The sequence below is a fragment of the Nyctereutes procyonoides genome, unplaced genomic scaffold (genome assembly GCF_905146905.1).
Source record: "Nyctereutes procyonoides isolate TBG_1078 unplaced genomic scaffold, NYPRO_anot_genome, whole genome shotgun sequence".
Lineage (NCBI taxonomy): Eukaryota > Metazoa > Chordata > Mammalia > Carnivora > Canidae > Nyctereutes > Nyctereutes procyonoides.
In genome coordinates, this window is record NW_026575046.1 from 36,426,820 (window position 1) to 36,453,794 (window position 26,975).

The 26,975-nt window shown below is 37.7% G+C and overlaps 1 protein-coding gene across 4 annotated transcripts in view; it reads right to left on the bottom strand.

The window, feature by feature from the left end:
- The window catches only part of EBF1 (EBF transcription factor 1), a 385,879-nt gene that overhangs the window by 56,453 nt on the left and 302,451 nt on the right, over nucleotides 1-26,975 (bottom strand). For all 4 annotated transcript variants that reach the window (XM_055325553.1, XM_055325552.1, XM_055325551.1 and 1 more), the window contains exon 10: nucleotides 20,750-20,876. In XM_055325553.1, the coding sequence (XP_055181528.1) occupies nucleotides 20,750-20,876 (127 nt within the window). The remainder of the gene's footprint in view (nucleotides 1-20,749; nucleotides 20,877-26,975) is intronic.

The window sequence follows — 26,975 nt, forward strand, 5'->3', positions numbered from 1 at the left end:
GGTACAGATGGCAAGGCCACATCTGCTCACAGAATTTGAAAGTAGGAAGGGGTCCAGCAGCAGGTAGGGCTTCAGAAGGCATGCATCCTATACTGTCTAAAGAGATGGTAAGATGTATGCTGAGTAACCTATAATAATTATTACAGCCACCCTCACTGTCTCTCTTTCAGGGTTACTCTTGCACTCTCCTTTGTACAGAGGTGTACGGCCCTCCTTCTAATGCATCAGGTAAGGCCTCTAAATGTCTCTAATTCTAACAGTCACTAAAGGAAGTATGGGATGAATTAAAATTTGGGAAGTCAGACCCATTAGAGTTAAATGTCCATGAGGGTGGGGACTATGCCCATCTTTTATATGGTATCTCCAGTAACAAGCATGTAGACCATGATTAGCAACATCTATTGAATGATCACAGCATATTGCAAGATTTCATGTTATCTTTGTGCCTAAATACTGAAGATAATGCTGAATGCTTACAACCCTGAAGTCAGTCTGCCTGACCTCAAACTCTGTTTCTTCCACAGTCTAGTTGCATGACCTTGAATAACTTAACTCCTCTTTGATTCAATTTCTTCATGTGTAGAGTGGAGATAATAATAGTACTTGTCTCCTAGTGGGTTTTTTAAGATTAGATGTTTAAAAATATATCACATCTTGACGATGGTGTATGGCACATAACAAGTGTCTTTGAAGTTTTAGCAGCCATAGCCATTGTTATTTATGAACGAGCTTCTGGGGACTCATTTAGTCAACAAACATTTTTTGAGCATCTACTCTGGGCCAGGCATAGTACTAGGCACTAGTAAATACACTGGTGTGCCAAGTAGAAATAGATTGTCAGAAAATCAATTCACAGATTGAGAACTACTTACAGTCATCAATAATAAGAACTACCATTTCTTGATCCTTTAATGTGCACCATTTATAATGTGCTAAGTGCTTTACTCATATTATCTATTTTAATCATTACAACAAAGTAGTGAATAAGATGTGTTTATTTCCCCCATTATTCAGATAAGAAAATTGAGGTTTAAATGGTAAAGTAACCTGTCAAAGGCCAGAGAGTAGGGCTCTTATCTACCCATTCATTCTCTTAATCCACTCATTCATTCATCATCCATAGGTACTGCTGATTTCCAGACTCTGCTAATGAGAGAACTAGCTTACACAAATGAATCAGTGACAACCACAAGTTTGCTTTTCAGTAAGCAGCCTGTCTCAAATCAAAAAAAAAAAAAAAAAGCAAGCAACAACAAAAAAGAGAATAGATTAGCTATGATATGACATTTATCTTCATGAATTTGGGACAACAACACAAAATAACCAACCGCTCATTTTGACAAACTGTTCGCAAAGTGGGAAAAATGAGTGTTTTAAAACAATCAAATGCACCTGCCATTTAAAAGCATTAATGATTTTAAAAAACAAACATATGAGCTATTAGAAAAGTAATTTTAATGTTCATTTTAATTCAGGCACTACAGAAGCTAAGTAATCATTGTTGCAATTAATTGCCTTCTTGTTGCTTGCCACTTTCATTACAGGAAATTAAAGGGTAGAAGCAAATGATACAATATATATTTATTCAAGCTGAGATGATATGACATCATTTATTGTATTTGTATTTCCCAAACATTGCCTGGTTATTCTTTTAAAACTAAAATTCCCCTAGCTCCAAACTGACTTAGCACATTCCCCACAGTGATACACTTGATAATCATGACTCAAAAATGTGGAGCTAGAAGGGGCTGAGATAATATGTTGTCACTCCCATATTTATCACCACATTTCCTGAATCATCCAGCTTCGTAATGATGATTTCTTTCCATTCTTTGCACTGTTTGGCAACTACATGTTTTGTGAATACCTAAGAACGCTTATAAATATTCTCTTTCCTTGCAGCCAATACATCTTTAAAATTAAAAGACAAAGTTAAAATGACTTCTGCACTTCACCAACGTCTCTACTAAATGTAGCATACATCTCACAATTTCAATATTCACAGTTTAAGACTCAGTGATGACTTTCAATCTTGCTTTGTAGATAAAGAAAGAGGGGTATGCTTTGCAGTTTATTGAAAGCTATTTTGGGAGTTAGTCTTGATAGTAAGATGTTTTATTCTTTTTACTTCTCCATCCTTCCCTCTCCATCCACCTTTATTGACACCAGGCATCATCAGCCTCTTATTCCACAGAACTTTTTTCTTTTAGAATCAGAAATGGACAAATATTATAGAAACAACAATTTCAAGGATCTGGTGCAATGACATGGATCAATGCTTATTGAAATTTCAGGATGCTCGATCTGCTGAGAACACAGTCAGCCAGTATGGCTCATATTTCTAGATAATGATCACAGAGTGACTGGAGGATGGGGTAGGAATGTGAAGCCTCTGGGCAAATGACAGCATGACTTCAGCATTGGGGAAACAAATCCACGGATGCTTAGAAACAAAACCGTGTTTGTCTACATGATGCTGTGCACGCACAAAGTATTATTCATCTGTATACTGTATATATTCCATTATACTAATTGTTACTTACAGAAACCCCTCCATCCCAATTATGTTCTACTAATCACCCTCTTATTTCTTTCATAACCAATTTCTTTTACCAATTTGAAAATTATCTTATTTACCAGTTAACTTGTGTAATGCCTTCTTTCCCTTCCTAGACTATAAGTGTCTTGAGGGCAAGAACTTCACCTTTCTGGATCACAAAGCCTGGAAGATGCCCAAAACATAACAGGTATCAAAACTTTTTTTATTAAATTGGAATTTGAATATTATAGCACCCTTTCTGCTAAGACAGTAAAATGAGAGCAAAAAAAAAATCATGTTTCCCCAACATTATTTATAGGATAATCTTCAGGTCTAGACAGAACCTAGAATTCTTCAGCAATGAAACACAGCCCGCCACTTCAAGGAGTTACTGTGATGACTATACACATTGCCAAGTCAATTTGTTACTTAACATCTTATAGTTAAATTTATAAATTCATGATTTGTGAATGTGGATTTCAAAGTTTCGGGTCATATTCAAGATTTTGCTCAGAAACAATACTACTCCTGCCTCATCCAAAGATTGTCTGAAACTCTAAAGCCATTCCATGGGAAAGCTCAAGCCAACATTTCCTATAGCTCAAACGGTAGACATGTATTGTTTTCCATTTAGCGACTTAAGAAGAAACACAACAGATGCATGCTTCTTCAGCCAAGACAAGAATTCCTTCCAAACACAAGATCCCATTATATAAGATGAAGATCTGTTTGGTTCCTGAAATGAACCACACAGTATTGGAATTGTCATTAGCTCCTATAAGGCAACGAAGAATTTATAAAATCAGAGCCAATGTGTTATTAAGACCAGGCACCGGGGCTTTCAGGCAATATAGATTTCTGAGCTATTTATTTATTTATTATTATTATTGCGGGTCCCACTGTCCCGCTGCAACAACCCCAACTCTGCAGGGCCTGTGTAACAAGGCGATGGTATCTGAGAAATAATGAGCGAAGGAATGCTGTTCTTTCTTTCAGAGCAATCTCAGGTGCGATCTTAGACCGTAAAGGACTGGATCAATACTCCCAGCAGCAAGCCGCTCGATACCCCCTGAATTATTGCTTCATTTTTCTTCTTATTATAGATGAGTTGTGTTATTATTTTCCCCAAATCGATATTTTACAACCTTTTTTATCCGTTTCTCCATAAATTTTGTGATTACTTTAAACTGGGAATTCCGGTACACTAAGTAAGATGCAGTATCCGAAAGGGACGGAATGTACTGACATGTTTTTTTGTTTTTGTTTTTGTTTTACTCTTTTAGACACAATGCCTTGTTTAAAGGCACATCATAATCAATAGCCAAAGGAACACTGCACGGAGAAAAGTTTAACATAACCCTGTGCTTGCAAAATGAAAGTGCAAATCCTTTAAAAATAGCAGCAGCCCAAACAACACAAAGCTCAAAAACACAAAAGGAGGCTCCATTGATCAGCACTTTGCATCTGAAATTTCATTCCTAATGCTTCTTCTCCCCTCCAGTTAAAGGGCCAATGCAATTCCCTTAAATTGTTTCTCACAAAGGAGATAACTCTATGCACCTTGGAGAGATTTAATTGGCTTCTATAGCTGTCTCCTGCTAAGTGTTTAAAACATCAGCAAATCAAATCATGTAAACTCATACCCTGTTCTGCTGTCGGTTTGCTCCAAGCTTGATTATTTAGATGTTAACATTAGCAGCGCCTACACTTAACAAAGGAGATCAGGAATAGAACTCCCTCCGTGAGTTCCGGGATGACTTGAGTTAATTCTATGCTTCCTATGAAATAATGTGTGTTATTTGGCAGGGAATGCTCAGTGGTAACTAAATAATCATTACAGTGCAGCCAGTGGTAATTACATGGTAATTCACATTAACTTCATAATAAGCACTGTATTTTTCACTATATCCATCTGAGAATGAGGCAGAATCATAGTCTTTCATTTCTTTTTAATGCCACCCAAAATAAAAATAAAGTAAAATCACTTTAAGGGCAGGAGGACAAGGAATATAACCCTGACGAGTTAAGCTACAGATTTCATTAAAGAAATACTTAAATCCATTAAGTCTAATTAGACATGACATCCCCGAATTCACAAACAGTAGTCCTAATAAACTCATTAAAAATTTTTGGAGGCTTCTTTAGAAAATGGGAGAATATTATATTATAGGCTGTTATATTACATTAAGGTTTTATAATTTTATATGGGCTCTTCTCTTTTTATGTAAAAGCCTACGAAACTTTATAAGAATAGTTCTGCTTAAATCAATGAATCTTAAACAACAATGTGCTTCTTGTAACATGTACTTAATAATGCAATAAACTATTCTAAGTAGTATAGAATAAAACGGGAAGCACTTCATTCTGATAGGCTAAAAGGTATCAGGATATAGGGACTCAATTCCTTACAGCATTGCAGGGCACGATTTATACTCAAATTTCCATTTACATACATGTTATTTAATTTGGGCAATTATGAAGTCCTGAAACTGCCCTTTCATTACAACCTAGACCCATGAAAGGATTCACACCATGAATGCTTCATATATAAGTATACAAAAAAGTATTCTGAGGAGAAGAAAGCAGTGGGAGCAACTTTAATTGAATACTTATATTAGTGGATTAAATTAGGTCTGTTTTTAAATGAGCCACCCTTAATTAGTTGCAGTTAGGAAAGTGGAATTAATATATTTTACATTTTACTCTACTCATTACATTTAGCAGCAATGGACATCTCCCCCCCCCCCTTTTTTTTTTTTTTTGGTGCTTTTCACCAACTGAGTGCCTTTTTAGGAAGGTCTGAAGAAAAATCTATTTGCATTCTAACACAAGTCCCAAGCAAAGGTATAGAGTAGAATACTCTTATATAATCTGGTTGTTGTTGTTGTTATTGTTGTTGTTTTCATGGATAGGGTATGCTATTGCTACAGTGATACTCTCCTCACTGATTACTGTAGGACGCACCTGACAACAATTCATGCATTATCAGGCAGTCGAGCAGCAAAAAGTCTCCTCACTGTGCCAGAAGAGTAGCAGAGATCTCCTCAAAAGCAGGTTTTTTTTTTTAAGATTTTATTTACTCATGAGAGACACAGGTAGAGGAAGAAGCAGGCTCCCTGTGGGGAAACTGATATGGGACTCGATCCCAGGATTCCACAATCATGACCTGAACCAAAGGCAGATGCTCAACCAGGCATATGCTCAACCACTGAGCCACTCAGGTGCCCCCCAAGCAGGTTTTAATCTTGTCTCTGATTGCCACCATCTTGCTAATCTCTCTCTCTCTCTTAATCCTCATGATGATGATTTTGCCTCCAACCCCACTAAGCAGAAGATCACTAAATATGACAAAGCCTAACACATCTTATCTCCTCTAGAACCCCAGGGAACTGAGAAAGTCAAAATGAGAGGGTCCACAGATGGCCTGGGGCTAGAAGTAACCTTTTCCATGAATTCCCACAGGCCCTATAGGTAGTAGCTTGTGGCAGTGACAATACATTCAGGTGGACCCCATCAAGTCCTTCCCCGATCTAGACCTTGGAAAAATGACCCTCCAGTCCCAGTGAGGTCTCCCAACATCTTCCGGGTGTCTGATGGATGTTTTGTCTAATACTGGGCTCTCACAAAAAGAAAGGATGAATGAAATGCCCTTAAATTGCATGACTCCACTTTGCCAATGGTGGGAGTGGCAGTCAACTTTCCTATGAGACTTTGATGTACTTGGAGGTGAAGAAAAGTTTGTTCTTCTTTTGTCAACAGAAAGACAGGATGTAAACAAACAGATCAGAACAATGATGTCTGTGACACATTTTAAAAAATACTGATCATATATTGGAGGCCCAAGAAATTCAACATGTTCTACTATCGCATCTTTTTCTCAGGAGTGTATTCAAAGACCTTAAAGAATTAAAAAAGAGCCTGCCAAGTGACCATGGTGATGTTGGTTGAAGGATTTTCATATATTTTCAAAATTGTGATGCCTTTAAATATTTGCAAATATTGAAGGCATTTTAAAAAATAATTAGTAAATCCACTTTTATGTGATGTTCTGGTTATATATACAAATCAATCATGTGTTGATTTGGGTAAGTCTCTTCCTTATCAGAGCCTCAGCTGCCTCCTCCACAAAACAGGAAAATTGGCCTAGGCTATTTCTGAGGGCCTTTCCATCTCTAAAATTCAGACTTAATAGAGCACTTACTAGATGCCATACACTGTGCTAAGTTTTTAATATGCACCATCTAATTGAATTATCACAGCAATCCTATGAGATATAATTCCCATCTTACAATGCTGCAATGAAGTTTCAGATTGGTTAAGAAACTAGCTAGAAATGGACTGAGCCAGGATCCAAACTGGGGCATGTCTTGATTCCTGAGATCTATAGACATACAGTTTCTTTATAACTAAAAAGCATAAGGGAAATAATAGTGTGGAGATAAGCTCTTGGCTGATAGGCCAAAGAAGAGGACTCCAGTATAAAGATATACTACTACCAGCTGAGTGACTTTAGCTGAGTCTTTTAAACTCTGTAAGCCTAGTTTTCCTCATCTATAAAGAAGTCAACAACTTGGGTTAACTAGGTCATCTTTAAGGTTCACATTCCATAAATTGACAGCCTAGGTTCTTCCAACGATTTGACTAACATTTATTGAGCTGTCACACTCTGTGCTAGATACAGTACTAGGCGCTGGAATACAGTGGCAAATAAGACAGACAAGGATCCTGCCTTCATGCAGTTTATGTTCTTGAGATATACAGACTACACACAAGTAAACAGAAAAACAATCCAGGTCATATCAGCTGATGGTAAGTACTATGTATTAAATACATGAAATTAACGTGAGTGCTAGAAAGGTAGCCTAAAACCCCAGAAGCCCCCAATCTAATTAGTGAATTACAGCCATAGAAAACAAAACAAAACAAAACAAAACAAAAAGGAGTAAAAGTAGTATGAGTCCATTTTATCGATGTAAAAAATGTGATACCATATAGAATAACCAATCATTTGGAGTAATATAAATCTGATATCAGATCCATCACTAGGTGACCTAAATGACTTTAAATATACCACTTCATCTCTCTCTAAACTTCAATTCTCACACTGTAAATGAAGCTAAAAATACCTGTTCCTCCTACCTCATAGGTTAACAAAAAAGAATTGAATGGAAAAGACTTGGCCAACTGTGATAACTACACTGAAGTTAAATTGACTTAATTACACAGACATAAGACACAGCTGGACATGCAGGGGCTTAGTAGCCAAGCCTATACTTTGGCCCTGACATAACTTTCTGACAAGTCACATAATTTTTTAGCTTAATGTTAATAACTTTGTAAGTTTAGTTTTCAAGCTTTTAGATGATACCCTATATCTTCTGAGCTAACCAGTGCAAATGTTTCATTTTTTTCTAGTCTTGAAGAGACTGGAGAAATACAGACCTATAGGCTTGCTCAGAACAGATCCTCCAGAGACTTTCTTCCACCCAAACCTCCATTTAACCTCAAATAGGCAGCTTGGTCTCAATGAATATTTTAAAAATCAGTTAGCACTAAAAGGAAATAATACACATGTACAGAATCACTGGGAAGGTCTTGTTCTTTGCAGATATTTGAATGTGAATGTTTTTTGCATTAAAAAAAGATCTGATTAACTCCAAATTAATTGGGCATTGGGACTTGTCGACATGAACCAGAATGCTGATTCTAGGTTGCTCTGACCAGCAGGTCAGGTGTTCCACCCAAGATGTAAAGAAGTGAACCACAGTTAACGTTAACAGGAAAAAGATGAACATTTACATTTGGAGGCCAAAGAGCAGAGGACACAAGTAGAAGTCTGCTCTCCTGTTGTTTCTGCCTTCAATTTAGAGAGTCCCAGCTTTTGTCTACCCCCTCGCCACTAAGAAGTTTTGGCAGAAATTCCTCAATCTGACACGAATGGGATGGTTTCCACCTGCACATTCAGTACCTTAAATCATAAGAGGTCCACTTAGAAGAGTGAGCCTACTTTATCCAAATCAGAAATCCTATGTGCTTTGGGATTCAATTTGCACCAAGGATCACATATGACATATGACCCACCAATAGGAAAGTGCTGAAATAGATGGAGAGAATATTCCTCTCAAAAAATAATTCCCTTGTTATGTATATTTGAGTAATTTTAAAGTCTCTTTTATGATAAGGTTCTTTTCCAATTATGTTATTTTAAACTAAGTGCTGTTTGGGGCATGAACAATCATAAGCAAGGGCGGTTTGGGGATACATATAAAGGTCACCTAAAGAAGTCAAAACAAAAAAGAGAAATAGAAAATTAGCATAAATTTAGTAATCTTTCTAGCAGATTGGCCTTTCAGCATGACCAATGTTCCTGAAAACAAGCCCTTTAAATATCAGCTTTTAAAATGTATCTGAAAGTGATTATCTTTGGAGATTTAAATGATTTAAATATAGCAAACAGTTACTGATGGCTTAGGATAAAATTTCCAGCAAAAGCATCATGCATAGATTTAAAAAGAGCTGTGTCTCAAACAACAGAGAGTAGAATACAATGGGATTTAAAAAGGCTCTGATTTTGACAAAAACACTGATGTCAAAGATGGCTGTAAACCTCAAAATGGAAAAAATCATATTTGTAAAAGTTGTAAATAATGGATGTGATTTTAAATATGCATGTGTAACTACATTAATATGTGAGATATTATAAGATATATAATCTTATAAGATATTATAAGTAGACATTTGATGATTCATTAGTATCTACAAATATGTACACAGTTTACTTGTTCCTAAAACTGAAAAACTTTTGTTGGGAAGATGGGGGAATGCTTTATGCTCAAGATCATCTTCTACTCTGGCATATACGATGTTAAAACTTCTATGGAAGGAAAGATGTGTCTATCCAACAATGGGGGAATGATGCAGCCACAAAATGGACTATTATATACCTGATAAAATGCACTTAGGAAGAATTGGAATTAGCAGAGGAAACGTTTATTTCCATTAAATTCAAAGTAGGATGCAAAATTATATAACCATGTGATTCATTCTGATAAAAATTCATAAAAGTAACACAAAGGAAAATACTGGAAGACTAAAAAAAATAAATAATGGTTGTTTCTGAGGAATGGGAATAATGGATCTCTTCATACTTTCTGTGTTTTTAAAATTTTCTGTATGGGGTCACATGGGTGGCTCAGCCTTTGTCTCAGGGTGTGATCCCCATCCAGGGATCAGGAAGCCTAATTCTCCCTCTGCCTGTGTCTCTGCCTCTCTCTCTGTGTCTCTCATGACTAAATAAACAAAATCTTAATAAATAAATAAATAAATAAATAAAATTTTCTTTATTAGTTTACATTATATTCATAATGATACAACTTGTTTAAAATATGGAAAGCATCCTTACTCTCTCTCCCTCTCTCTAAAAAAAAGAGGGGTGGGTACCTGGGTAGCTTAGGCAGTTGAACCTTCGACTCTTGATTTTGGCTTAGGTTGTGATCTCAGAGTCGTGAGACCAAACCCCACGTGGGGCTCTGGGCTCTACAGGGAGTCTGCTTGGGATTCTCTCTCTTCCTCTGCTTTTTCTCTCCCATCTCTCTCTCTCTCTCTCTCTCTCTCTCTCTCAAAAAGAAAAAAAACACAAAAAAACCCCAAAACCAGTACATATAAATACAAATACATATATATAATATACATACATATTATATATATAATGTGTATATTATACATACATATTTTATATGTATTATATGTATTATATATATATATAGAGAGAGAGAGAGAAAGAGAGAGAGAGAAGGCTTAATTTCCTGTCAGACCTCACATATCCTAAAAATACCCACACTCTCCCATCACTACCAGTTGAATTTGGGGGAATCACATATTTCCAAAAATGAACGAGCTAAAGTAGTACCACAGGAGGTTTGCCACTTTGCCGGCTCTGGTTTCCCTCAATCAGGATCCAAATTCTGGTTCCTCCTTTTATTAGCTACATTACCCTGGGGAAGTCACTTTACCTCGCTAAATTTTCTTATAAAATGGGCTATAATAATAGAGCAGACTTCACACAGATTCTCGGTGGCGGAGTGGGGAGAATGTTTTACATTTCAGTAACAGAGAGAAAGAAGATTGAAAGAGATGCCACTGTAAAAAAAAAAAAGTGTGGAGAAGGAGGAGATGATAAGATAAAACTGAAGAAAGGTGGTCAGAAGCCCACTGGGGTGGAAAACCCAGTAGGGAGAAGAGAGAAAAGAGTAGTTCAAAACTGTAGCAAGGAATGTTGCTATCCTAGGGAGAGGGATGCAGGGAGGGGCCTAAATATCCTACCTGATTGTTATAATTTTGGATTTTTTTCAGTTTCAGAAATGTTAAGCCTCTTACACGAGTTCCCATATTTAGCATGGAAAGTATGGTACTGCTTCACATGGCAAGGGGGGAAGTTTATGGAACTCACTGGTCCCCGGGGGTGGTTCATTCAGCTTCACACTAACTGAATGTGCTTGTGGGAGCCGGAACCAGCCTCTGAGATATCAGGGCCTCTGAGATATGAGGCCCTCAGAGCTATGTCCACTTCCTCATTTGGGGTTGGTTGATGGGTCCCAACCAATGTGTACAACCAAAGAATGTGGGTAGGAGACTACTGACCTGGGCTGAAGGTTTTCAGGAAACAAAAGAGACCACCAGAACCCAAATCCCCAGGTATCTATACTACAACAAGATAAGGGTTTATCTCATTATAAGACTCTACCAAGATGTGGAATGATTATTAAAACCTAAAAATTGTTTTAAATTCATAATACTTATTGATTCCTATATACTGTTAAGTGAAAAAACAAATTACATAATATGACGTAAGGTCTCACCTTATTTTGGTAATGAGGCAGATATATGCATAGGAAGAAAGACATGCCATTAAAAATATCAACAGCTAACACTTATCGAGTGTTTAATGTTTTAAAAACTGGAGAAATGTGAGCAATTTTCAAATTATTTTAATAATTTTCCAATTAGTACTTTGAAATTATCTGAAATCAGTATGTACTATATTGCAATAAAGAAAAACAAGTTTTAATGCTCTAGTGGGCGCCACATCACTTAGTTAACAATGAACAGAATGACTAGCATCCACAGCACTGCAAACACGGACAAATAAAAAGAAAATAACCCTCCACCAAACATTTGAAGTAAGTCTTAGGAAAGGAGGAAAAGAAAAAAAATTTAGTTTAGTTACCCACTCCACCCCCCAGGATGTTAGAGAAAGTTTCAACATACACGGTTAAAACTGAAGGGTTAATTTATCAGGATGCTGGATAAAAACAAAAACAAAAGCCTTGAAAACCTCCAAAGAGTTTATTGGCTTTGAAAACCAAATCATGTTATATCATACTAAATAGATTAGAGGTTCAAGACTTTATAGTGTTGCATTATGTTGGCAAGAATACATATAAAGCTCAGTTCCTACCTTTATTGTTAATAGCTTTCTAATCCCTGACCAGAAATTTATAGTTTCAAAATGGCAACACATCTTAAAGATTAAAGCCATGTGACAAATAGTTCATGTCCCTTAATAACCAAATCACATGCCTTAGATTGGGGAAGCTTATCTGCCTTTTCCTTCTATATGGTTTCATTGGTAGGAAATACTTTATATCCCTATTACATGAATGATGAATGGGACCGTTGGCTATGGTCTGTTATTTGCCTGGCTGTAGTCAATATGTTTTCTTTGGACAGGGATTTCTGTGATTTATCTCTCTCCCAGCCTTATCACTTATTAACTCTGGGTAGACAGGAAAGAGCCAAGGTTGTATATAAGGCCTAGTGGCCATTTAGACCTCTAATGTCAGTGAAAATATCCCTTTTAATGATCCTGTTACACTAGCTACTCAAGTCCTGATTACACTCCACTCCAAATAGGAAATAAAGGTCATATTTCTTGGAAAGTATGTACATAAAATATGCAAAATAATATGCTTCCTTCAGACCAGCTTTATTCTTTGCAGAAACGGCTTTCATTTTATAGATGTCACAGCAGTACAATGGGTACTTTTAGTGATTCTTGTTGCTGTTGTCCCTGTTATGGTACCGAGAGTGTTTAACTTTACAAACGCCAGAGGGTCTGGGATAACCAATCACATCAACATACATCAGATCAGGAGCAGTCACATTTTGTGAAAAAAAAAAACTCCCTTCAGCAGAGAAGAGGCGTGGGACTTGCCCCTTGGATTGCAAAAGTAAAAAGAATAAATATTCTCTCTGCCTTGAATTCTTTTCTTTGTGTGTAAATGGCTCATTTGGAGTAATATTCAAGACATGTGGACAGGAGCAGCCTGTTAATTTTTCTTTCTTCTTGAATCTTTTCCAATTAGGACACTGCTAAGGCAGAACTGCTAGTCAAGTGTTCATTACACAGCCCTCTCTCAGCTGAATCCTAAGTGAAAACAATCTGATACCCGAAAAAACACTCAGTGCCTTCCTTTCTCTGATTCTTCCTGAGTTTGCATAGGCCTCTTTCTAACAATTAACATCTGTGTAGAAGGTTACTGTTTGCAGAACAATTTCATGACCATTCTTTCTTTCACGGATACTCACAAGACCCTGGGGATGGATGTCCAGAGGAGGAATGGCCCCTCCATCCATTAGGCTGAAGAAGCCAAAGGCCAGGTAGCCTTAAGCCCTCTCTCCCTCTCATCCCTGTGTCCAACCCATCTCTGGGTCCTGTCTATTTCCTCCTCAATAACTCAAATTCTCTCATTTAATTCCATCTCCTCTCATTACCACTCGAATGAAAGTCACTACATCTCTCTCCCAGATTACTGCAATGACCTCCTAAATGGTCTTCTAATATCCATTCTGGCTTTCTATATGACAGCCAGTCAGAGATTTTTGCTTTTGTTTTTTTCAAAAACGCAAATCTAGTCATGTCTATTGTCATTTCTGATACTTCAAGGACTGTCCATTGTTCGTAAGATGACAACTAAGCTTCCCACCCCTCCGTCCCTGGCTTATAAGACTTTGCATAGGCTTGCCCCTGCCTACTTCTCCAGCCTTCCTTATCGCCATTCTCCTCTCTCTTAATTTTGCAGTCTCACTAAAATTTTTCCAGACTTCCAGGAAGTCACATTAGCTCCCATTCAATGCCTACTTGCACATCATCTATGCTGGAACACCCAATTCTCTTTCCCCAACCTCACCCTTCTCCCACTCTCCACCCATTGCCAGGTTAACTCTTAATCATCCTTCAAACCTCAGCTCATCTTTTCCTGAGGAAAAACATCCTAACTGACCCGTTGGGATACCTTTTTTCTCTGCTTATTAGAACTCGGTTCCTATCTTTTTTGGACACTCATCGAATTTGAAATAGTAAACATTTACATTCCCTCTTAGACCATAAGAACAATAAGAACAGGGACCATGTCTTGTTTTGCTCAATGCTGTTTTGGAATATTGCCAAAATTGGTTTAGAACATTGCCTAGAATAGAACAGGCAATCCATAAATATGTATTAGCTGAAAGAATGAACAAAGGAAGCACTAAAATATAATAATTAGAACCCAGATCTTTTGATTTCTACTCTTAACAACTAGAAAGAAATAATTTCTTTGATTATGATGAAAGCTGACACATATTTAATACAAACCAAAATCTTTTGTAATGACCAATTCTTTGGATTTTCTAAAGAAACACTCTTATTATCTGCTTCTCTTTTTTTGAATTTACTTTTAGGGAACACTCGCACTGTACCAGGCACTATCAGCACTGCATTTTCTTTATTTTTTATATATATTTTATTTATTTATTCATGAGAGAGGCAGAGACACAGGCAGAGGGAGAAGCAGGCTCCATGCAGGGAGCCCGATGTGGGACTTAATCCCGGGACTCCAGGATCACACCCTGGACCGAAGGCAGGCACTAAACCACTGAGCCACCCAGGGATCCCCAGCACTGCATTTTCTATATTGATCCATTTACTTCTTAGATATAGATACTATTAAAATATTCCCATTTTACAATGGACAGTGAAGAATATTTATGGTACAGATCCAACCCATATTTTTTAATAGAAACCCCCTACTGTGTTCTGCATGTAAAATTTCCAAGTGAAAGGGGATAGATTCTTAATTAACAGCTCTTATTTACATTCCATGTCATCCAGAGCACAAAAATCAATGAGGACCCATTGATCCTGGGCTATATGTCAATCAATTATTAGAGAACATCTATTGAAAGTAAGATACTAAGTCAAGTTGCTTCCACACAGTGTATAAAATAATATAAGATCGGGGAAGGGTAGATGTGGACTTTTTGTGGTTGGGTAACTAAGAACAAAACAAGAGATCTAAAAGCATAAGGAAGTGAATGGTAAATGAATGGCCTAAGCATATGCAACAGAAGAGGTTCAAGGATATAAACTCTTCTAGCCCATCAAGATAAGCCATAGGAAACATCAAAGTTGCCTAGTGCAACTGGCTCATTTCACATTGAAGAAACTAGAATGTGGACCGTGGAAGCAATGTGTCTCACATCTCACAGCCAGTTAGCAGCAGAGCTAGGGCTACCAGCCTTCTTGTTCTCAGATCAGGGCTCTGCCCACTATACTAAAGTGGCTAGGAAGCACTTCAGGGGGGAATAGAGCTTCAGCTTGATTTTATAGAATTACCATGTCCAGAATTGCTAAATATGAAGTAAGCTTGCGATCTAATGAGGAGACAGGTTTTTGGTTTTTGTTGTTGTTGTTGTTTAAAGATTTTATTATTCATGAGAGACACAGAGAGAAAGAGGCAGAGACATAGGCAGAGGGAGAAGCAGGCTCCATGCAGGGAGCCTGATGTGGGACTTGATCCCAGAACTTCACGCCCTGAGCCAAAGGCAGACGCTCAATGGCTGAGCCATCCAGGCATCCAGAGGAGACTGGTTTGAGTGTAGTTGATTCAACAGGGAGCTGTAAACTTGGCCAAGTATAGGGTTTGGGCCACATCTCACAAAGAGTAGGCAAAAAGGGAAGCTTTCTATGCAGAGTAATGCTATGACAGTGGCTTTTCAGAAGCCTAACCTGACAATTAATTAGTATAAGAAGAGGCTAAGAAACATGAGATTCATTAGGTACATACTCCTCACTTTCCCCTATAACTGACAACTCTGTTTATCTCTAGGGTGGCAGTCTTCATTTGTGGAGGAGGTTTTCAAGAACTACAAACAGAGACTTCTGGCCTTGAAACCTGGAATTGAAGCAATTATAACCTAAACACCCTTGAAGAGGTTGGTGACGGACTATATCCATGTAACTATGGTCTCCAGAGGAAGGTCTGAAATTTGAATGGAAACAAGAAGACCAGTGTGTGTTTTTCTTGAAAAATAAGCACCAGAGAACTTTATAAATCAGGGCTTCATTATTAAAATATTTATTGTTTGAGGCTATTCTTGAGAAAGTATTTGTTATATCAAAATTGTTATATTAGTATTTATAAATCTCTTTTTCTTGCTACCTTATTCAGATTTTGCTCTTTTTATTTGTGGTTGATTGATGTTACTTGTTTCTCTTATTTATGGGTGTCTACAATTCTGTTACTAAAAATCCTAAAGGACATTTCTTTTTTTTTGTTGTTTCTAAAGGACATTTCTTAGACCTCTAGGAAATGATGGTGAAGATAAACAATACATGTAAAATATTTACACCATGGTAGGGACTCAGCAACAGATGAATGAATTAATGAATAATAATAATGGTTATCATTTATAATGGAAACTACTAGTATCTGGCTTTCATGACAGGTGCTTTACATGTATTTTCTCGATTGAAAAACAAACTCAGACAAGGGATTATTCCTTAGTAAAGAACACGCAATTGTGGTTCAGAGCCATCACATGATGTCCCCAAAATAACCTCAGTAGTAAGTGGTAGAGCTGAGCGTTCAATCTACACCCATTGCCTCTTAAACCCAAGTCCTTAATCATTATGACATATTGTCTCCTGGGGAGTAAGAGAGGAAAGAACAGGAGAGGGAAAGAAAAGGAGGGAGAGGAAGAAAAAGGGAAGGAGGAGAAAGCAAAAGGAACAGAGAGAAAAAAAAGAAAACCTGAAAGACATGATACATGTCATCAAGTTCCACAGAGCATATTCAGCCCAAGCAGCCCCTCCTACATGCAAAGTTGTTTTGGATATGAGGCACATACAGGAAGTATTTCCAGGAAGAATTTTCATCTCAAAGTTAATTCTGAGACTAACACACAGAAATGTAAGTTAGTTCTTTCACAATGACAGGAAATTTGGTGAAAAATCCTTAGAACTGTGGAACCTCATGACAGAATGATCTGAGAAGTGGCCTAACCAAAATCTGAGCTGTGACATGATCATTCACTGGGGCTTTCACCAGCTTTACAGTGAGCAGGGAGTTGTTAGCTCTCCGTGCACACCGGAGCTGGTCAGACACGGTCCTAGTGGCTCATTCTACCAGGCACAGTATCCCCAAAGATAGCAGCTTTTCCAGCAGAGAAAGAACTATGATGATGTAAAACCGCATTTGGATTTGGCCAATTCTTATCAGGAAAACCAACTATAGAACTTTGAAGAAGCTTCGAAAGGCTCCTTGGAGTCCTTTATCAGCTCCCAAGGTTACTGAAAACTTAGCAGAGGAGATTACAATTTTAAAAGGTCTAAGACGCTTAAAGATGTAACAACAGCAGGAAAACAAGCTGGGGGAAGAACAAAGGTATTGGGGAGACCTTTTTCCATGGCAGTGGAGGTTTATGGTGGATTTACTTCCTATGGGACTGCCGGAGCAGACATCAGGAAGGGGTTTCAAAACAGTCCTGTCGTTGTTAGAAAGGAATTTTGTGTCCTGCTAGCAGGAAACATTATTTAAAATTTAAAGTCTGATTTGCCCTGAATTTACCTAATAAATAAGAATAACTGGACACAATAAATAAGATCTGAGAAGTACTATTTGTTCTGATCAAGCCAGCATTCATTTTGCTCCCTCACTGATTGGGCAAACACAGAGACCAGCACATCTGGCAGCTAAGAATTCTTCCTGTGTCCCTGATCTGAAGACTCAATGATGGAGCGCAACGTTCCCACTCCTTACAAGTGGAGCCAGCTTGCAGGCAATCTGTGTTTAGTCAAATTCTTTCCTCCCTCCCCAAAAAGTCTGCCTTTATTTGCATAGATTAGGCCATGCTGTTCCTGTCTCAGTTGTGTGTGTGTGTGTTTTTTTTTAACAATTAGGGATTTTTAGAGACTTCCACATATACACACCCAAACTCTCCCAAACACTCAGAAAACCCAACAGTGCTTAAATTAGGGTTGTGAGTTTTCAGTCCTCGGATATTTCCTCCTTTTCTTTTTTCTTTTTAATGGGAAAAATTCCAAGTGACATTCCACTAAGAAAAAAGGTTGGCTCAGCCCATCCAGAAAATCAGGCTTCACATCTTGAAATGCTATAGAAGTTAAAGAAAATGAAGTGGGAGCTTCTGTGGACAGACAGAAAAAGATGCCTGCATGGTTACAAGGACCTGAGTGGTTGTTTGGATATAAAGAACAGAAAGGTTTTATGACCCTTCTCTGCCTTGGTTGGTAAGTGGTGACAAGCATAGAGGTAAACCAAGTAAATCACTGGGGCCAGGAGCACCAGCCATGAACAAGTGACCTTAGGGAGGGGCATTTAATGCTAATCAAGAGGCCATGTGTCTCTCACCAACAGAGATTCCCCTTTGTTAGAAATGATGTAACGTCACCGCGAGCTAAAGAGCCAACTCTTATCAGTAGAGAAGTTTTTGTGCTAATTTCTTCAAAATGTCATTTTTCCAACACAGAGAGAAGTTAAACTCTCTCCTAGAACACTTAAAAGATCATGTCTTCTTGTCTATTTCCCACAGCTTGAGGCAAGATCAGCAGAAGCATTTGTTCATACTTTAAATTTCCCGGACACTTACACATGTGCATGAACACCAAGGATTTCTCTCTGTTATCACTAACTACTCTGCTAGACTTGCCAGTCTGCCGCTTTTATCTTTGATCCTAATTCCTGTATGATACAGGTTTTCCAAGATGTGATTTCTTGAATTGATGGCAATTTTTTTTTAGTGGTTAAAAAAAAATCCCAAATTATAATGGGTCCCTTGCTATTTTCTTTTTAAGAACTTAAGTCATTTAGTGGGGATGATTTTTTTTTTTAACTTTTATGGCCAGGTGGCTCAAGGGGATATTTTGTTGAACACTGATTAAAAATAATTTCTTCTAAATGAGACCTGACCACAAAATGGAACCATTAATGGGCAGGGATGTTGTCACCAAAGCGGAATCATGCCTGATTGCCTCTTGTACCTCCCACCACACAAGCATTTTCTTCTTCTTCTTTTTCTTCTCCTTTTTCTTGTTCTTAATAGCAGAGTAAATAAGCAGCCAGCAAGGCCTAAATGTTTTTGGCCAAAAACAGAGTCCAAACTCCTCAGAGAAAACATTTGGCCTCTGTGGTTTTGTAATATGTTCCAGAACACCGAGTTCAGTGAGGAACATTGTGAAAAGCTCCCATCCATCGGAATGATGGTGGGGAATGTTACAGTATCAGAAGTTTCAATTGGTCCTTTTCCTGCAGGCCCATAATGAGGCTTGTAAAAAAAAAAAAATAGTGCTATGTGGAAGTTCTCATGGGAAAAATGAATGGCAAGAAATCCTAGCTTTAAAAGAAACAGCTAATCTGCTAGTTTGATTGTTCTTCAAAACTTACGCTGAACCAATGAGCCTAATTAAAAACACTTGGCCTACTTCTATAAAGCATCATAGCTTTCTCTATGCTTCGTTTGTATACACCACAAAACTCCAGATAGACTATTATTTTTTCAAGTGCTCACTAACAAAGTGCTGACTTTGTTGGGATGGCTGAGCTAATTTCTTGAACTCAGTGTGAAACCTTAGCTAAACAAAATTGTGGTAATTTTCCTTAATTTGTAAAAGTGATTGGAGTGCAAACAAAATTTTCCTCTTGGGTCAATCCTATAATTTTCAATTAACTAAAACTAATCGTCAGGCAGGCACCAAACCTGCATTTTGTTTAAAGGGCTGGGAGGCATTTCCGAGGGTCAGGATGCATTAATTGTTTTTATAATTTTGAGAGAGAAAGAGAGAGAGAGGCAGGGAGAGAGAAATTGAGACTAACAAGCATGGTTGGTTTTGTTCCTAGTATTAAAATACAAAAGGAAAGGTGCTTTGAGGTAAAATGTCACAGCAAAGTAAAATTTGTCCATTTAATTGTATGGTTATAATTAGGATGTATTAACAGAGTTATCTCTTCACTGCTCCAAAGCTTCTTTGTGTGAAAGCAACTTATGCTCTATACTTAGTCAAACCTTGTGGTCCTCTGTTGAATGAAGAGGGAAGTGTGGGACGAGTTCCTGGAGACAGTTACCTAGGACGACAGGTAGTAAGCAGAGGGTATAGAATGTCACTATGCCCGGTGTGGTCCATGGACCAAGATCATCAACCTCACCTGGGAGCTTGTTAGAAATGCAGAGTCTCAGATCCCACCCAGAGCTACTGAATCAGAATCTTAATTATAAAAAGATCTGTGGTGTCTGGCTAGCACATTACAATCTGGGGATCTCCTAAAGTACACACAGGACACTTAGGAAATGGATACTTGCATTTCTACAGGGAACCTGCCTGGTTCTCTCCATCTGTTGCATGATCAATTTATCTTCACTCTGCAACCCTGGTTTCTTACTGCAGGGCAGGTCTGTGTGCCCAGGCTGTTTTGGGAGGGCCAAATGCAGCTTACAGGAGAAGAAAGTACCAACCCACAGTGAAATAGGAGACAACCAATTCTCTAGTTATGACCAGAAGAAAGTTGTACTCTTCATTAAAGCACATCCTTACTCCACAGAGCAAATAAACCCCAATGCAGATGGCTTAATATTCAGGGAGACTCAGGATTCTCTAGCACTTCTTCCTCCTTTCCTTATTTCTCATGCTGCTTCTTTAGGTATCCAACCAATTATTTCTACTGATCTTCTCAGTCAACATGGACACCCGGATGAATTCTTAAATAATGATGATGATAATAACAGCAAGTATTTTGGTCAATGGTGAAATGGACAAAGAAAGAGTGTCTTAGAAACTAGATTTGAAAATAAAATGCACACATACACATACAAGATAAACTAAAACACTCACAAGGCCAAGGAGAAAACTCTGTGTCCACCATCTGCAGTGGTTCTTACCTGTGTAAATGAATCTCCCCGGTGTCCCTTTGCAGAACTGTTTCGATTTGTAGGACAATGTGACTTCTACAACACCAGGAATGTGCCGAGGAGGGGTCTGCACACGGATGGCATGAGGAGTAATCAGCTGGGGAAGACATTGGGGAGAAAACTGTCACTGCAATATGTAGAAGACTCATTTCAGAGCCTTCCCATCAGCTCTCAATAAACATAGCTTTAAAACACATAATTAACCTGTCAGTGTTTACATACTATCTTGATGGAACCTGTATCAAAGACACTGGCAACAATATTTACAAGCACTCTGAGCACAGCCACAACTTTATCTGAGTTTCCCTACACAGCAGGCACTCTGCTTCCTGGTTTGAAAAGTGAACCTGGCCTAATGGAATGATTCATCTACTACAGGATATCCTTTGGAAAAATCTCTGTTTGAGGCAGACACCCAAATCAGAGCTGAGCTCTTACCATGCCTCTCCAGAAGTTGGTGGGCCTGGTGTTTGAACTGAGCCCTTAAACATGTGGAAAACACAGAAGTAGGAAATCAGTGGGCCAAGGCATTCTGATTAGCTGCAGAGCACACGTATGAAATACCCCTAAAGACCATTTGGTGCATTAACTACCAGAGGCACAATCAAAGAGCTGTAAAGGGGAAACCAAAGAATCTGCCTCCCTGGAACAGCTCCCTGGCAGAACTAAGGACTGTCCATAAAAGGGAAATGGAAGGTTGGGGAGGGGGCTGCAGAATGATCATTGGTCCGTTATGAGATGCCACATGCACAATGAGGAAGTTCATTTCTGAATCCTGTTGGCAATCCGATTACACTGAGAAGCAGGATTTATTTTTTATTAGTCTTATCTTTGTTTATATAACTGAAATGTTATTAATGGTCGTAAAACGGGCATTATCTGGTTCTTTGAAAAATTCAGCCCTGGTATTTGACTGCTTGACCTCCGATGGTGCTGGATTCCACATGATCTCTCTTCTCTGGTATCTGATGTTGCCCACTTCTTGACTCCTATCAGATTCACTTAATTCGATATTTGTGGCACTGAGTCAGTATACAATGGATTATCACTTGAGTTTGTACTGACTTGTGTTTGTACCATTCTCACAAAGATAACTTAGAAAAAGCTTTTTTTTTCTTTTTTTAATGTGCAAATCACATGAATTCAATTCAAATGTTTTGCCTGAAAAATCACAGGTGATACCATGAGAATCAAGGTGTCCGCCCTTGGGGCCTACCTGGGTAAACTATCCTAACACCAAGTCCCAGAGAAAAGAATCTGAGAAAGCTGCTACTGTGAAAGTCCACAAGTAATTTCTGTCAAATGCTCTTTTCTGAAACATAAAGAAGAGGCCATCTACATAAAAATCATTTTAACTTAGTAATTAGAAATGCCTGTCCCTTTGTGTAGAATGTGTGGAAGTCTGGCTTATTTGCTGAGGACACACAATAGATATTTCTGTAAAATCATGCTTATATGGAACCCCTGCCCGAAATTTTAATGGGAAAATCATACCAAAAAAGTATTTACTTAAAATTTTGTCCTTTTCATATTTAATTTCTTCCAAAATCATTGTATTTTTTTGTAAAATAAGCAAAGTATATATATACTTTAATTTAGCCTTGATGAATCAAGATTGTCATTTGGAACACTCCTTATCATATCTTGCTGTAATATAGAAAAGCCTACTAGGGTATGAGGGACTGTTTTCTCCTGCACTAAATGGCCTTGGGTAACTTTGATTTTTAAATTATTTCTATTTTGTTCAGTTTCTTGCCTTTTTTCTCCCAGCATCCTTTCCACCTTCTATTCTGTGCTTCTAATCTGTAAGCATCAAAATCAGGAAATCAAGTTTACTATTATATAGAGAACAAAAGAAGGAAAGAGGCTCTGAAGGGCAGTAAAAGATGATTTTCCAAAATCGAGTGCATGCTTAATCTCAACTGGTCAGAGTGTTTTTGCAATGTTGGGAATTAATGCTTGGTGAGTACCTAAGAAGTATCTACTACATTGCTGAGGAATTTACATACGGACACTAATTTGGTCAAATCAATAACCAAATTATTGTTATTATCATCCCTTTTTTCCTCAGATGTGAAAACACGATCCTAAAATGGCTAAGCTTCTTGCACAAGGATAATCCCTGTTGGCGCAAGTTAGAGCGAGACTCAACACTGATGCGGTTCAAGAAATGACTGGGACAAACGATTCCTACTTAATCATAGAGAAGAACTTGTTCATATGGAAACTTTTTAAAGGAAGTAATAAACTCAAATTTTTCAGATCCCAAGACGGGGTGCGTATTTTTTTCTAACCCCATTCTATATCCGTTTTTCATTTGCTGCCCGATCCGTGGCTGTATTTTTGATGATGGAAGTCACCATATTGTTAGATTCCAAATATGCTTCTATTTTTAAGAGTTACTTGGGATGTAGAGTTACATTAATTCACAATAATACTTAGGAGAACTTCCAGCCAGTGAGAATCTACTTACCTTCCCTCCCTCTCAGAGGAAATAAATTTTAAAAGATGGAAAGATATTAGTAAATAGATGAATAGAAACACCTTTTTACATTATAAGGACTTATGACCTATGAGCTGCTGCACTGAGTAACAGAATTCATGGGCTTTCTGAATTGATTATAGGACTGCAGTGAAACTACTGCTTAAGAGTGGGGTATTGGTAGAAAGCAGTAGGCTCAGGAAATTGAAACAAATTTTCTTTTACGATTTCACTTTCAATTTTAATCAATCACCCTAACTAAAGCAGAGATTCCTTCTGGAAATAACTATCCCTCACAAATGAGGTAGAATATGAATTATCATTAAAGAATGAATTTGTTGATGTTTTCCTTGCTGTGGATGTTAGTCTGCAAACAACCTTTGGCATTGACATATGATATTGATGCCTTACAGAGGAAAAACATTTTTTCTAACTTATATCAATTTGAAAGCATAGGCTTATTTACTAATCATTGGCTTTATTGCTGGGAGGAACTCTTATAATCATTTAAAACTAACTCTCTCATTTTAACTTCTGAAGACACAAAATTCTAGAAAAATCTTCTGGCTTCAAAAATTGACCCAACATCTTAAAGGAGGAACAGGGTCTAGATCTGGAAGTCTAGAACCCAAGACAACCACCACCACACCACCACCATCCCAAGATGGATAATTTCCCACATTGTTCTAATCTGGTTGAACTAAGGCAGCTACTCCAAACAACAGAAGGGGAAGGGCTCTGGTAAATCTAAAATTTCCAAACTCTCATTATTGGAATATTACTTTCTCAGTTTTGACAAAACTGTATACCACCTATTTAATTATGTACTTAATATTTTTTAAATAAATTACTTTTTTGTTTAGAATAGCTTATTTTTAAAGGAAACTTGATAACATTCTCCGAACTAGAAAACTGGTATCCCTGAAAAAAGGAGAAGGTAGTAGAGATGGTAATTTTAAAGTTAATATGATGTTGTTAAATTCTAACTAAGTAACGCTCACAACCTGAAGGAGTTTATTGAAAGGGGAAACTAGCTAGTATTAGATGCTACAGACTTATTTGCCCCAACTGACACTTTCTCCCTTAACATAAACCTGAAGGATTAAGACAAACAAAAAAATAACTTTCTCACTGTATGATTAAGTTCTGCTCAATGTCTGGTGTCAAATCCAAAGTTCTCTACTGTAACACCAGAGCCACATGCTCCATATTTTGGGAAATGCTGTTCTAAGTGATTAAAGAACAGATTCACTCTTGACTTAACTTCCTTAAATCACAAACCAAACGAGTTGAGCTAAAAATAAATATTCTTATGAAACTCGGTAGAATCTGACACTACTTTCTCCCTTGGTGGGAGTCTCTACTTTCCTCACTTTTGTGACACTAATTATAAGACCTACGACTTGCATGTCTGATGGGTTACTAAAGCACTTTCACATTCACTCTCTTTTAAAACCCATCCTTGCAGGATATGTATTCCAGATGAGAAAAGCTGAGGATCGAGCAGGTTTGACTAACAGTGTTTTAAAACACTAGGAAGAAAACCAGTATCTTCTGCTTCTAAATAAGTGTTTTTCTAGAGTTCTTCTCTTATTCGTTGGTTTCTGTTCACCAGCTTTTCCCTTCTACCAATTTATTAACTGTTGACATTTTACAAATTTTGTTCGGCATTTTCTTCTTACTTGCCTAACATTTCTTGAGTTTACTCACTGGCTCTACCACCTCAGTTAGACAGATTTCCAAATCTACACCTGTAGCTTTGATCTCTTTGGCCAAGCACCAAACTTTTATTAGCAACAGAGTAACAGAATCTCCTTGAACATGTCTAATTGCTGCCTGGATCCCAACATGACCCAAGCTAAATTATCATCTTACTACTTATAAACGTATTTTTTGGTCCCATGTTCCCACTCTCAGTTAAGGGAATGCTACTTCTTTGGATCATCTTTATTTTTTCTCCCTTCAGTTTTTCTTTTAGTCATTTTGATTTTTCCTCCACTGGCCTCCACTTGCTTTACCACTTTCTTCTCACCATTTCCTTCTTTGAGAATTACAATGGTACAATTGCCTTTGAAATGGTCTTTCTCTACTTCTACTTTTTCTGCCAGAATTATCTTCTTCAAATATGTCTTCTCATCATGTTGTTGACTTACTCAAACCCTCAAGTGCCCCCTTTACACACAGTATACAATCCAAACTCCTTGGCATAATATTCAGGGCTCTCCAGGGCCTGAGAGCCAATCTCCCTTTCTAGTTCGACTTCCCACCTTGCCTTTCTCCATTCTGGAGTATAGGGCATGTAGATCCATGAAAACACCACAGCCTTGCCTAACATCTTTGCTTTGTTCATTTCATTCCTTGCCTAAACATTCCCCTACTGATATTCTACTTGTTCTTGGAGACCATATACTCTCTCTTCCAATAAGTTATACTTGATCTACTTGATCTTAAAAGTCAGAGTTATCGGCACCTTTGTAAGAATGTATATATAATTATGACATTTACTCTATAACACTTAACATTCTATTTTGCTATGTGCCATGAAGATTTTCCTACACATTTTTCTCTCATTAGATAGTTCCTGAGATCAGTGACAGTCTAACTCATATTTGTATCCTCTAAAGTATTTAACTTTATGTGCTACATATAGGATATTCCCAAAATATTTCTGAAATAAATACACACATAAATTAGGACAGAATTCCACAAGAGATTTGACTCCATTAGGCATAGTAATACCCATCCATAAGAGTTCACTGTTGATAATATTTAATTTATCCCTAAATTGCTCTTAAAATGAATATCCAACTAGCTCAACACTCAGGTCCCTGCATGAGACCTCTAGTCAGATTTCATCTAAGAGGTAAAATAGAAGAGGATGTCTAAGGGTCTGTGACTCCTGTGAAAGGAATAAGAAGAAATAAAGGAAAGAAAAAGGTTATGAAAGTAACACTAAGAAAGTAGCCCACAAAAGAACAATGCTAAATGTTAACTATTTATTTCTGGACTGATGACATGATATGTGATTCATTTTCTCCCTCTTTCTCCTTATGTGGGTATGTATATATTTGTGTGTTGATCTGTGTGTGTGTGTGTGCTTAACAGGAAATAATCACGTAAATAATTCTGAAATAAATAAATTTGTACATTCGCAGGTATTACCTTCATTATGAGAAAAATTTTACTAAAGATCAAATGTAGAATAATATAGTTTTGTGCAATGTGTATTGTGTTTAATTATGCAAGAATTAGATATATATTTGCATGGAAAAAAAGACTAACAGGAAAATCATCAAAGTGCCAAGAATCATTACCACTAGATTGTAAAGCCATGGGTAGTTTTATTTTCCTCTGCATAGCCGTCTGAATTCTCTCACTTCTCAACAATTAAGAGTGCATTCATATTATAATCAGAAGAAATAATTTTTAAGGGTGGCGTTCTGATAAAAAGATATACATGGTCTCCACAAGGCCCCAGAAGAGGCTGCCAGCACACCAAGGACTTGGGGAAGCAGGGCTCACACTCCCTCCAAGCTTCTGGTGTGAGCATTTCTCTCCTCCAGAGTGAGAGCACAGGAGCAGAAGAGTCTTATGCTTGCCAGCCAGGTGAGGCATGCTCATGGCGAGAGATGAAGCATAGAAGCTGAGGAGGTGGCAGGGGCCTATCCTCCACAGAAGTGCAAGAAACAGGGAAGAGGAGCTCCTCTGTGGATA